General features: G+C 37.0%; 1 protein-coding gene across 1 annotated transcript; it reads right to left on the bottom strand.

The window, feature by feature from the left end:
- Positions 1 to 5,241: 5,241 nt before the first annotated feature.
- On the bottom strand, positions 5,242 to 13,725 carry LOC103152582 (plexin-C1-like; the record flags this gene model as incomplete). The annotated part of the gene is made up of 13 exons (XM_016661184.1): positions 5,242 to 5,433; positions 5,800 to 5,908; positions 6,982 to 7,161; positions 7,317 to 7,450; positions 7,547 to 7,588; positions 8,009 to 8,084; positions 9,170 to 9,272; positions 10,517 to 10,679; positions 10,759 to 10,864; positions 10,933 to 11,033; positions 11,112 to 11,246; positions 12,065 to 12,190; positions 12,778 to 13,725. Coding segments are annotated over 13 exons (2,415 nt in total), but the record flags the coding sequence as incomplete, so codon positions are not given.

Raw genomic sequence — 13,725 nt, 5'->3', positions numbered from 1 at the left:
AATGTCCTTTGAATTTATGAATTTATCTAATTTTTAGATGTTTACATACTCTGTATCGAGAGAGAAACTTTTATCATCTCTCTCTGGCATGAAGTCAGACTAAACTTCTTTTTTTAGGCCAGCTTGGAATGCCAAAATTATTTATGCATGTTAAATGTCAGTGTAGTAAGTGTTATTGTTATTGTCAGAAAACCTTTGTAAAATTTAAAAGGAAACTGTCGTCTTAGTGTCAAAACGACAAGTCATCATCGGTTATGCAATTTCATTTGCTTCCTGGTTCCTCCAATGAAAGGCGAGAGATTCCACACCAGAAACATTAACTATAACCGGACCAAAACTACAACACACACAAAGATTTATTCAAAATCGAGAAGATTATGTAAAATTAACAGCAATAAATTGGGTTTAGACTGGTCTAGCAGAAAGAAAATAGGGTTTTATTTATCAAAGCTATAATTTCACCATGTCGTTCATACACTATTATCACAGTTCAAAACTAAATATTTAGTTAGTAAGCTATAAATGTAGTTTGTAAGTTACATTTTTAGCTTGCAAATTAAATGTGAAGTTTTGAACTAAATATTTATCTCTAAAATTTGAATGTATAAAGAATGTTTATGCATATGTTGTTTGTAAATTACATATTTAGTTTTGAGCTAAATATTTATTGTGACAGTAAGTATTAAGCTTGTAAACTAAATGTTAAAGCTGCTAGTTGAACATTTAATTTGGAACTGTGACATAAATATATATAGAAATTAATAGAAATTAACTTCCTTCTCTTTTTTCTTGTGATAAAATTATTCTCCTGATTAAATAAGATTATTTTCGACTGTGTAACTTTTCAAACAGGACCCCATACCGATGCTCAGTCTGTTTTGGTGCTTATTGATAATAACCAGATCTGAAAAAAAATGTATGAATAGAAAAAAGAAGCAAAGTAACTGTTCCTGTCTCACTCACAGATAAATGTAGGAAAAATATTTATACTCATGTGAAAGAATTATGATACCTAGCAGCAGTCTTTGTGTTTCTTCACCATATTTAGATGAATTATCAACTGTAGCACTAATGAAAAAAAATTGGAAAAGAAAGTTCTAAAAAATAAACAAAATCTTCTACATGTTGATCAAACCCTTGCTCCATGATGTGTCTGTTTCTGCCCATTTGCCATTTGGCTCCTCCTCCTCTAAAACAAAAAAGGCAGATAAATATGCCGGTAATAATATTCAGATCATCCTCACAGATTGTTATAGTGATATTTACCCAATCAATATGTAAAAGTTTATGTTTTCTTTTTTTTTTAACCTGTATTTTTTTTTTAAGTGACTGTTTGTTTACATGCATAAATACCCGAACCATGAAGTCGGCAACGTTTTCAGTAATTTACGTTCATGGGAAAATATGTTTTAGTAACCAAACAAAGACTTTGCTGTACAACGATATATTTATTTACTTCTGAAACTAACCCTGAAACCATACCTCAAAAGCCCAACGGTGACAGCAAATAGACCCCTCTGGTTTCTGTACCAGTAAACGCGTCGGATGACAAACATCTCTCTCAGGAAGTGGTCATGTCTCAACCATCAGCCCACAGCTGGAGCCTGCTGCAGATACTACAACTCTGTTCTGGAATTATTGCCAGTAAATGATACTAATGTTAATGTAGCGCTGCTATGTGGGGGTAAACTGGTTACCCCCCAAAAAATGAGAGAAAGGGCAGCACACCAAGAAGGAGTAGTGTGGCTGTACAGACTTTATATTTACATTTTGTCCAACAAAACAGTCCTCAAAAAAGAATTAAATAAAATAAAAACACTTAAGAAGTAATAAATGACTCCTCTTAAAGGCAAAGCACAATTCCTTAAGTAGAGATGAATACTGTTAAATAACTGACCCTCTATGCAACCACATTTATAAACCTAGCTGCAAAAATAAATCATTTTACATACTTCCCTAATCTTTAAATTAAATGCCATAATTTCACAATAAAGTAGTAAAAAAACTAAATAAATCATCTCAGACAAGTACTGACAACGTCTGTGATTATGTCAGCATAATGTAGTGTTAGTGTCATGAAATTTAGAATACATGTGGCCGACAATGGACAAAATGAGTAACTCTATAAATGAAGTTGTGTAGAAAAGTAATTTAACAAATTGAGAAAAGGAGATGTAGGAAGCTACTGAAAACCAAGAAACCTGGCAAAATCTGTCAACACCTATAAAGTAATCCTCCCTCCTCTAAGAACAAATTAAGATTAGCTGATTTAGTCCTAATCGACAATACAAAAAGTTTTCTTGGTGCCATAGTATAAAATAAATACAGTGGTTCATGCAGTTCAGTATGCCCAGTTTCACCTATTCATAGATTTTTGTGTGTGGAACGTAACTTCAAATTATTGATAGAAAGTTCACTTTGTCACCTCGTTACATTTTGTTGACCATACGTAAAAAAAGAAATTAGAAAGAAAATGGGAATCTGAAGTACCTCTGGGTTCATTTAACAAGTTCCGCTTCCAGGAGGCAATCCTGTTTCCTACCAGGCTACTCTAAAATGAACTTACAATTTTATTTTACCTATAGAACTTTTCTAATGTTTGCAAATCACAGGTGTTCCCGGTATATGAATCAATAATCAATGAGAACTAACAGCTCTACTTTGTAACCTGTTGAAGTTGTAGAAAGTAACTTCCTAACTACCTGAGACAGATCACTTTGAAATGTGCTCAGCTTCACACTGCTGTTACCTCGGTTCATCAGACGTACACCACTTCCTTACACTCTGAAATGAGAACCAGTCAAGTGTTGCTAGTGGTTATATTTTTTTCTAAATATTTTCCATTTAAAGGTGCCTCAGAAAACATTTAAGGTTGGAGGTTTACAAGGTCTGAAAATGAACCTTCCTAGTATATTCATTGTTTAGTTGAATCGTTGATCTCAATATCTCTCCTAACATTGATATTGAGAGTTAATGCCAATAACCCAAGTTATTATATGGACTGGCCGGCTCCATCACATTTGCAGTCGCAGTTAACAAGAAAATCCTGCTGATTAAGAACATGCAAACGTTCTAACTTAAGTGTCAATTAAATTTTTTGACACAACTCACACGGAATAAGCAATATGAGATTTTCTTTGCAGGAATTTCAGTCAGCTCACTGTATGAAAGTGATTACTTTGAATGATTTGGATTCTATTTTGTGATTCTTCTCTCTGTAGAATTTACAATTTACAGGCTTAATATTCTCCGTCAGCTGATTCTAACTCCCTGCTTTCCCCCTTCTGCTGCAGCGGACCACTTCCAGCTGTTCAGTAACCATGTCCCAACCATCTAGACTCCTTTTGATAAAGTTTGAATAGTATTAAAAAATTCACTTGTCATTCAGTTCACTAAGTGACATACGAAGAAGGTACAACTCAAAAAGTTTTGGAAAAGTTCAATATTTTCGTCAGCATTCTGCAAACTAAGCCACTACATAGAGTGTGTAGATCATCAAGGGCCTTCCATAAATACATGGATTTGAATACAAACATTTCTAAAAATTTTGTTTATAGAGAATGAGGATATTAAGTTTGATGTGAAGGTTTCCACATAGTTAAATTAAAAGATTTGAGCAACTAAAGTTTACTTTGTAAAACTATTTAAAAAAAAAATCTTTACAGTGATTATGTTGCTATTGCTACAATCTGATGCTACGACTTTAATGTTCTGTGTTTGATCTTTGGCTTGTGTATAAATACATCTCAACAAATAACCAATTACTTGGGCAGATTGCTTTAAGCTCCACCCCCTTACCCAGATTTCTCCACTTCTGGTCTACAATGCTGTTAGAGGTGTTAATGTTCTGAGCAGGACAGGCCCCAAATCAGGTTCTGCTTAGGGCCCCATATAACCTTGGGCCGGCCCTGAAAACAGATTTCTTGATTTGCGAAGTTCATTTACAAAAAATATGACGTTCCGGAAAGACAGAGGTTTGAGGAGTTCAGAAGACTTTTTGATTCCTCAAGATACACAACAAAAGAAATACAAAGCTGTACAAGCAAAGAAGAAAACACCCCTCATTATTGAAGTTTTACTTCCAGAAACCGTCGGGTGATCAGAGTTTTGTCTCAGCCGTCAACCTGTCTTTTTGTCTTTTCCACATACAAATAATCACCTGCACTGGAATACAAAGAGGTTCTAAGTAGGAACTTTGACCTTGATTCAAACGAAACTGCAAATAAAAATGTCCTAGTGATTATTTCGATCACATTGACTAATTATATAACATGGTATTCATTGTGTCAGCAAATGCAGATAGAAAGTTGTATGTTATTTGGTATTTGGTGAATCAATGGGTCAAAACAAAACATCAGTGATGCTAATGTACTTACCGGCAACAACGCAGGGTATTAGTACAAGCCTCAGAATCAGAAGGACTTTATGAAATAAAGACAAAATCTGCAGATTTATTGTTTCCTTTCCGTAATTGATCTTGAAAAGAAAGATACAAACAATAATTTAAGATTTAATTTAAGAAGAGGTTTAAGTTTGAGTTATAATCAGAGGAAAAGATAAGTCTGTAAATAAAACTCCTGCAAATGTTTTTTGAGCAACAAATAGACTGGTTGGACCATGAATAACTATTAAGCTCCAAGGGCAATTATTAATAAAGTTGGTCACTTTAACCAAGATGAAAAAGTTGGGACACCATCTGATTATCAGGAATTACTAGCCAAACTGATCTTAGTCACTATTAACATATAAATACCTGCCTAGTGAATCAAGAATCTACAGAGCAATAGATGGAGCTACAGCTTCTTATTGTGAGCCATTCTGATCAACAATGGAGCAGATCCAGTGAGCCGTTGGATTGGATATAAACATTTATACTGTTGAATCGAACAACATTTATTCCTACAACACATTTATCTCATATATATTTTAAGCCAACCCACACATTTTACTGCTGTATCCAATTTGGTGAAGCATGAATTCACATTTACCTTTACGTGTGTGAAGTCATCATTTTGTGAACCTTGGATCTCACAGATGATAGTTTCTGTTTTGTCGCCGTTTTCTTTGGATTTTACAATACAGGGATATTGCTTTTCATCCTTAATGCCCCAGACTGACAGCTCTGCTAGCGCCATCTCCAGGTCGTCTGCCTTTTTCTGAAAGAACACAGGCAAGAGTTTCACCTTTTGTGACTTTACGTCAGGTGGTTGTTTATGCTGGATGTTTTATTTTTTTATTTTTTTAAAACATCCTTACTTGGATAAAGATGAGACTCTTCTGTCCTGTGCTCACGGCTGTGAAGCTGGTAAACTCTGGATCTGGATAGTAGGTCATCTTTTCAGGGCACTCTAAGCTTCGATTGGCTACTTTCAGAAACACGGCGCTGCTGGAGCTCCGGCCATTCTCGGCTGCTGGTGTTTCATAGACGAGAGTCTGAAAGGAATTTGGGACACCCTCACCGACCCATTCATAAGATTCACTGTTTCAGCTGCTTGTTAGCAAATAGAACCACATTAGCAACTTAACCTTAAGGTTTGTAGATGAATCTGACTTGTTTGAGTTCAGAGCAATCAGAAAGGATATTTTCTCCTTTAAACCATAGCTAACCGAGTCGTCAATAACCGGCTGGAACTCTGTACTCACTCTGTAGTCACCAGATATCCATCTGATGCTGAAATAATGAACTTGTATCAGTTTTAATTTCACTTCTACCAGGTTACGGTAAAATATTGTAGTATTTTTTGAAGATTATACATAGTTAAATGTGTGCTAACAATTAGATTAACTGTGCAAAAGTACCTGACAGCTGCTGTTTGTGGTGAACACGACTTCCTGTGTGGTGTGGCTGTGTGCGATCCCCTCCACCAGGTCCAGATGGGTTCCAGTTAGAGAGACTCTCCTGTTCCCACTGCCGGCCTCAGAGCAGCAGTCCGAGAAAAATACACCAGATAGAAAAACGTTTGTTGATTAACTTCAAATATGACTGACTCATCAGTCACATCCCCTGAACAAAAATCACCAAAATCAGTTCAAATGCATTTCTTACAAATAGATACACAGAGCTTTACATGTCAGACACTTGAACATACAGATTTAGATGGCTGATTTGAATTAAAATGAGTTTATTTTCAAAACCAAATCCAAATTTCATCTTCAGTCATAAAGTTCTTCACTCAGATTGTTTGATCAAAAGGTGTTGCACTTTTTTTTGAGTAATCTCAGAAATGAAACAGGGTGTTACTTTATTCTAGATGTGTTCAACTATTGCTCTAAGAAAATTTTTAAAAAAATAAAAAAACATTTGATTGGTGAAATTAGTAAAACACCTCACTGTCTCCATTGCATGATTAATACCTAAAAGGAGAGCAATAAGATATCAGCTTTAAGAAAGAAAAATCAACGTATAATAATTACACAAATGTTTTAAAAATGATTCATTTGAACAACATTCTTAGTGCTTTATAGACCCTAGAGGTGGTTCAACAAAATGTTAGAATGTGTGACATTTTACTGTGATTTTGTAAAACCTTAAGTATTGTGATATTAAATAGTTTGTACTCTGTTGTGTTTGGGTGTTGGTTTTTATTTGTGTCTATTTTGATCCTTTTCCCTTTTTTTCAGTTGCATTCGTATATGAAATTCGTTTCTGTGTTCATTACTGCTATATTGTGATGCCTTACTAGTTCATTCCTTTGTGTGTAGTTTCTAAGTTCATCCTTTCTGTTCTTTAAGCACTCGGATTTAATTATCTTAGATCTTTTACCTTGGTCAGTGCATCTTTCTCAGTATTAGTTCAGATAAGAAAACATCAGTCTGTGAAATTGGTCTATTTCACACAGCCAATTAAGTTATTGAAATAAAAATCTTTTTAGTAATAATCTAATTTATCAAATGTGACTATAAGTGTTAGAATATTATATGTCACAGTATCACTGATGCTCTACAGTTGCTGTAAATGCTGCACATAAAAGGTTTAAACACCTTCTCCAGCTGCTGCTTGGTACGATGTTGGTGCAGACTGGTGATGATAGATAGACGACTTCCACGTTGCCGTGGCAACTTTCATCTGGGAGTAGGACACACACTTTAACCACACCTGTAGTTTCGACTTCAGGAAGGTGGAACAACAGACTGAAACCACTGTTGTTCCACACAGGAGACCTGATCAGAGAACACAGAGAGAAAACAGGAGACATCAAAAACAAGCATAGATAACACCACAAAATACACAAAAAAATTCAAACTGGAGGAACGCTTAAAAATGAAAGTATTTTTTTAAAATTATATGTTACATAGCATAGCATAGACAGACTCACTCCTTTGGGTCACAGTCCAGGTCAGTTTTAATCCTGACTCTGGTCACATCTCTGAGGTTACGACCCGACAGCACAGCCTGATTTCTGCCATAGAAAGACACAACACTGGGAGAGACGGAGAAGATCTCTGGTTCCTGAAGGAGCAGAAAATACAAATGTTCACATTACCAACAAGTTACACTGAAAATGTATGAGGTGAGTGTCAGATCAACAAAAACAAAATCACTCACAGAAAAGTTCATCCCAAACTCGATATTTGCACAGACACCATCCTGCATGAAGGAGGAGACACATGGTATTCAGGATGTGTTTTGGTGAGCTACACTGTAGCCATGGCTGCACTGGGGCAGCCTGACAAAAGCAAGGCTGCCATACAGTCGGTGCCACCAGGGCCTCAAACCACCAGCAGACAAGATGAGTGAAGACTTGGCCAAGGACACAGTGACTGAGCGTGGTTTGAACTTACAGGACGAATTCCTACCTACTGATGATTCCATATATTGAAATGAACGTTGTGTCTAATATTCACATCTTACATTTAATGCTGTATCTTAATTATTTTTCGTTCCACGCTGCTCTTTGGTAGGTCGGTTTCAGATTGTCTTGGTTTAGTGGTAGTATGCTGGTTACATGACACAAAAATATGCAGATGTGCTTCACAAGCTACATTTGATGAAATGATTCATGATTACATCGCTGACTGCATCAGAGGCCCAGGAGCAGCTGTTCTGTCTCCATCCACATCCTGCTCTGATGCACCGCTGACACCTGGACAGAAAACACAGTTTCAGTTATACAGGACCAGTCCCTTTTGTAAACAGATAGTTCTAATTTCCTCTTATTTTATAACAAAATATATAGTTCTACCTTAAGCTTGTCTGACTAGTCATGTTGTGGCCATTTTAACACTGGACCAGCTCTACATTCTTACAATGGGAGTTTGCCATTACAGTGTATGTGTGTTTTATGAACTTGAAGAAGACATTCAACTGTGTCCCTAAAACAAATGTAACCTTTTCAAAAACCTGTTCCCTCTCCTGTGGGGGCGCTGCACCAAGAACTATTGAAGGAAAGAATATGAAAATCTCTGAAGAAGACACCGAGCACAACTACCTTCTTAATGAAATGTAAACAAAAATGAAGTGGCTTCAGATTTCACCAGCTATAGGATTTCTGATTTGTCTTTAGCAAAAGAACATGAGCCATATCTTCCAGTAGCACCAGGCATGCATTTGTTTTGGTTGTATTTAACTGGAATGCCCCACTTCCTGATTTTAGAGCCGTTCACTGCAAACATCGCGAGGCCTAGGTTAAAGGTCGTCCAGAATTCGCTTCTTTGGTTTGCATCAGAGTTTTATTATGAAGTCACACCTCCCCAAATGAACCAGACTTTATGGACAAATGAATTAGAGTTTGATTAAAGCTGACTTAATTCACCTTAAGAATCTTGGGTGTCTTGTTCACAAATCAGGGGAAAATGGAGCGGGAGATCGATAAGAAAATTGGTGCTGGGTCTTCAGAGATGAGTGGTGTACCGTTCTGTCATGTTGATTTACCAGTCTACATTCCCACCCTTATATATGGTCAAGAGCTTCGGGTAGTGACTTAAAGATATTTTGAATAGAAGTTGTCAAAATGAGTTTCCGTCACAGGGTGTTTGGGCTCTCCCTTAGTTAGGACTAGAACCTCGGCCATCCAGGAGAGACTCTGAGCAGAGCCACTGCTTCTCCACATAGAGAGGCATTAGTTAATGTGGTTGGGGAATCTGGTGTAGCAATTAAATGTTACACAATTTAATTGCTTAGTCATCAGTGAATGTATTAAATTGCATTTTTGAAACTTTGTGAACTTACAGGTGAAAACTAGGCTGCCCATGGATACTGGAACAGTTGATCATCTTTAGCTGTTCTATCAGATCTGTGCTTCCAAGTTTGATCTTTATTGTGACATCAAGTTCTGTAAATTAAACATTTGTCATTTTAATAAAATACTGCTCTGTTTTATTACTCAGATGTAAAGCATCTTTAACTGTTAGGATATTTAAAAGCTATGAGAATATATATTCATTATGTGTTTGATGTAGTTGTTGCATTTACTGAACAAAGTGGCAGCAGTAATCTTCAGGCCTACTGTTACTTCAATATTTAATCCAAAATAATTTCGTTCTTGGATCATTTACAAAATATCACCAACCGTTGCCAAGGAGGGTGTGACTGAGAATGCAGGTGCATTGTGGGTGCTGTGGTTTTGGTCCATGTTCTGTACAAAGCTGGGTGGAGTTTGTAGCAAAATCACAGGTGAAGTTAGATTGAGTCTTCTTCTCCATAGTCAGGTGTGATTGGATAATTATTTTCATCTGAGAAAAGAACAAAAATAAGGTGATAATAACTGATAGTTCCAGATGAAAACAGTCATAAATATATTAATAACTCACCTCTCCTGTGGAGTCCTTCAGAAATCTGTGAGAAACTATTTCCTGCTTGGATTCATCAGGGATGGACAGCCTCTCTGAACCTCTGCAGTCGTCTTTAAATGAGCAGCTGAAAAATGTAAATGTGTCATCATANTTTCATGATTACGTCGCTGACTGCATCAGAGGCCCAGGAGCAGCTGTTCTGTCTCCATCCACATCCTGCTCTGATGCACCGCTGACACCTGGACAGAAAACAGGCCAGTTTGATCTCAGCTTTACTCAAACATTACAACACTTGATACAGATTCATTTAGAAACAACAAGCTGCACTAATAATGCATCATTCATGTTAATGAAACATTGAGCAGAATGAAGCTACTCAGGATTCAACACTAATTTTTTCCTTTCAGCTACAAAAGGAAACAGATGATTTTACCAGCATGTAATCAGTCAGATTTAAATATCAGCTACAATATTTGTATTATTCAGATTTTATGCAGAGTAGACCTCCATGTTGTTATGAAAACACTGAAATTAAATTATACTGTTAGACTTTATGATGATATCAGCTGTTATTAAATCTGTATCCTAAAACATAAATGAACTTACAGGTGAAAACTTGGTTGCCCCTGGATACTGGAACACTTGATCATCTTTATTTGTTCTGACAGAGATGTGTCTCCAAGTCTGATCGTCACGGTAACGTCAAGATCTGAAAATCAAAGATAAAGTATGGAACTTTAACAGCTGGAACAAAATGTTTAAAGACTTCCTGACCATCACTGACCATCAGGAGGGAAAGGGTCATTGAGAATGCAGGTGCATTGTGGGTATTGTGGTTTTGGTTCTTGTTTTTTACAAAGCTGGGTGGAGGTTGTAGAGAAATCACAGGTGAAGTTAGACTGAACCTTCTTCTCTATAGTCAGGTGTGATTGGATGATTATTTTCATCTGAGAAAAGAACAAAAATAAGGTGATAATAACTGATAGTTCCAGATGAAAAAAAGTCATAAATATATTAATAACTCACCTCTCCTGTGGAGTCCTTCAGAAATCTGTGAGAAACTATTTCCTGCTTGGATTCATCAGGGATGGACAGCCTCTCTGAACCTCTGCAGTCGTCTTTGAATGAGCAGCTGAAAAATGTAAATGTGTCATCATAGAGTTGAGATGAAGGATGGAGCTGAGATGAAGTTTCTCTGACCTTTTCTCAGAGACACACCAGACACAGAATGGATCCTGAGCAGAAAGACAATCCTTCACATTTTGGTAAGTTCTGCAGTTTGACACTGGAACACGTTGAACCTGGAGCAGAACACCATGTTTCAGAAACACATCAACAGGCAGGGTAAGTGAACGCCACATGAAGAAGCTCCAATCTACCTGGTTTTTAAACGGCACATAGAGATGTTTCTGATCCACTGGATCCAGTTGGAGTTTTGGAAACACTTTGTTGTCTCCACTGGTTCTGAGGAGGATCTGTGGACAGGAGGGCTGGTACTTCCTGTCCACAGAAAGCTGATGACAACAACAACAGTGTAGGTTAGAGATACAAGATATATTAAAGAAACAGGGATGGATGGATGGATGAAAACATTACGCTAATAACTCAATTACTTAATCATTGACATAAAAAACATGAATCAATGATGTCAGGGTAAACTAGGAGTCAGTCATGAACACTGATTTCCTCACAGTTGATCTCAGTTTTGTATAAATGGCCTATTGTGAATGAAATATTGTGAAAAGTGACATGCAGAGATTCACAGAACAAGTGAGAGAATCTGCTGCAGGACAATCATTTGTCATGACCACTACAAATCTGACCTTTTTAGGAAAGTGGCCAGATGAAACTATTTTTGAAACTTGATTTTCAGAGACTACAGCAAACCTGTAGAAAAAGGCTCTCTGGTCATATGAGATCAAATGTACATTTTTGGCCTTTGAACAAAATGTTGTGTGACAGAAATCTCATATCTTTCCCTTGACAGACAAAGTGGTGGCAGCATCATGATATAATGTGAGTTGATGGGAATATAAATGGATCTCATTCCAGGGCGCTCCTGGAAGAAAACCTGTTGGAGACTACAATGTTTTTTATAATAGATTAATCTGTACACAGTACATGTTGAAGTCTATTACATAGATCCTATTCATTACACCTAACACGTCTGTTAAATGTCTAACAGTATGAAACTATGCAAAACGGAAAACTTGTGTTGCATATGTTCATTCTTGTACTATTAACTAAAGTCACAATTGTTCATCAGTTTTAGACTTCACTGTGACAAATTCAGAGTTTGTTTCTTTCCTCCAGTTGTTAGTTTCCCACCCACCTTGATGAGCTGTCCATCTGCTGTTCCAATGAAGAAAACCATCCAGTTGTTCAGTCTGACAGCCAGAACAGAACTCATGAGGTTCTGCTTCAAAAGCACAACCTTTGGGTTCAGGAGCCGAACTGACTGAGGAACAGAGAGAATCGTTTCAACATTTTGTCTCTAATTTATTAACTAAGAGAAGATTTATACAATTTATATAGTTTTATAAATTGCAATACAGAAGGTTTGGGTCCATTTTAAATCAGCTTAGTTTTAAATGTTTATATGACATATGTAAAAAGACAAAAACACTCAAAAAAAAATATATATATATAGCCTATATATATATATATTTTTTTTGAGTGTTTTTGTCTTTTTACATATGTCATATAAACATATGTTTATATGACATATGTATATGTATTAATATACCCATATTAATACACATATTCAAGTTTATCACAATTTTTTCACACAATTGTTGCAATTGTGGAAAGAAAATACAACTCAGTTTAATTATAGTTATTGAAAAAGTGGACTGGACTGATCTATAAATGAATACCAATCTCTATATTTTTAAATATAAATTACCCAATCATTCATAATTGAATTTTCTGTCTGTTTCAGTTCAGACATATAAAATACTGAAGATTCTCAGTCATCCAGGACTCAGTGAAACTTTACATGTAAAACAGCAACATTACAAGGTTATGTTTAATACAGCGACTTACTGGGTTGTTTGGCTTGTTCACCGATGTATAAAAGTCTGGATCTTTATTCATCTCCCTGCTGAGATCAGGACTGATGTCAAACAGCAGCAGCTCAGTGTTTTCTCCTCCTTCATCCACACTGAACACTCCACTCCACAGGACCTGCTGACCACCTGGGACGACCGAGGAGGCCAGCAGTCTGCTGCCTTCACCTCCAGAGGAACTGAGAGTCGCTCCACGAAGAGACTTCAGAGTGTCACTTTTACTGGTTTCAGCCTGAAGCCAGATGAGACGGACTTTGTTGGTTTCACCTCCTGATGCCACATTGGAGAACAGATACACTGTTGAGTTGATCTGGAATCCGTCCACAAAATCTACATCAGCTTCAGTTTGGATCCCAGGTTTATCACCTGACTGATCAGACCAGGAAAATATTTCCCCAGACTGGTTTTGATTGGTGTTGTGAAGGTTGATAGTCTTTAAATCAGTCCCACACCTGTCCTCCTCTGTCTTGTCTCTATGGTTCTTTATCGCTGTCAGAATGTAAGTCTCAGTCTGACCTGAATTCTTCTTCACATCCACCAGAAAGCTGACAGACCCACTGCTGCTCCTCTGAGGTCCCACCTGGATGTGTTCACTGTAAACCAGCTTATTGATGTTCTCCAGGTCCAGAACTTCACAGAAACCACAGAGTTTGTTTCCAGTCACACCACAGCTGATCAATGTGTCATTCTTAACAAATGGTAATAAAACATTAACTCTGAAAGTTGTGTTCCAGGCCTTCTTCATGGGGTCTCTGTAAAACTCCTCTTTATCCGGTTGGTCCCCGCTCTTTAAGATCCCTCTCTGGGTCAGGCTGTAGATCAGAGTCAGGTCATGGCTCAGCTGGTAAAGATTCTCCTCTGTAGCGATGTAAACAGAGCTGTTACCCACAGTGAGCTGACGGAGATCCTCTGTAAAGTTGAAACC

This window comes from Poecilia formosa, unplaced genomic scaffold, assembly GCF_000485575.1.
Source record: "Poecilia formosa unplaced genomic scaffold, Poecilia_formosa-5.1.2 Scaffold318, whole genome shotgun sequence".
Lineage (NCBI taxonomy): Eukaryota > Metazoa > Chordata > Actinopteri > Cyprinodontiformes > Poeciliidae > Poecilia > Poecilia formosa.
Note: the sequence above shows the minus strand (reverse complement) of the source record. Positions and strands in the feature narration are given on the sequence as shown.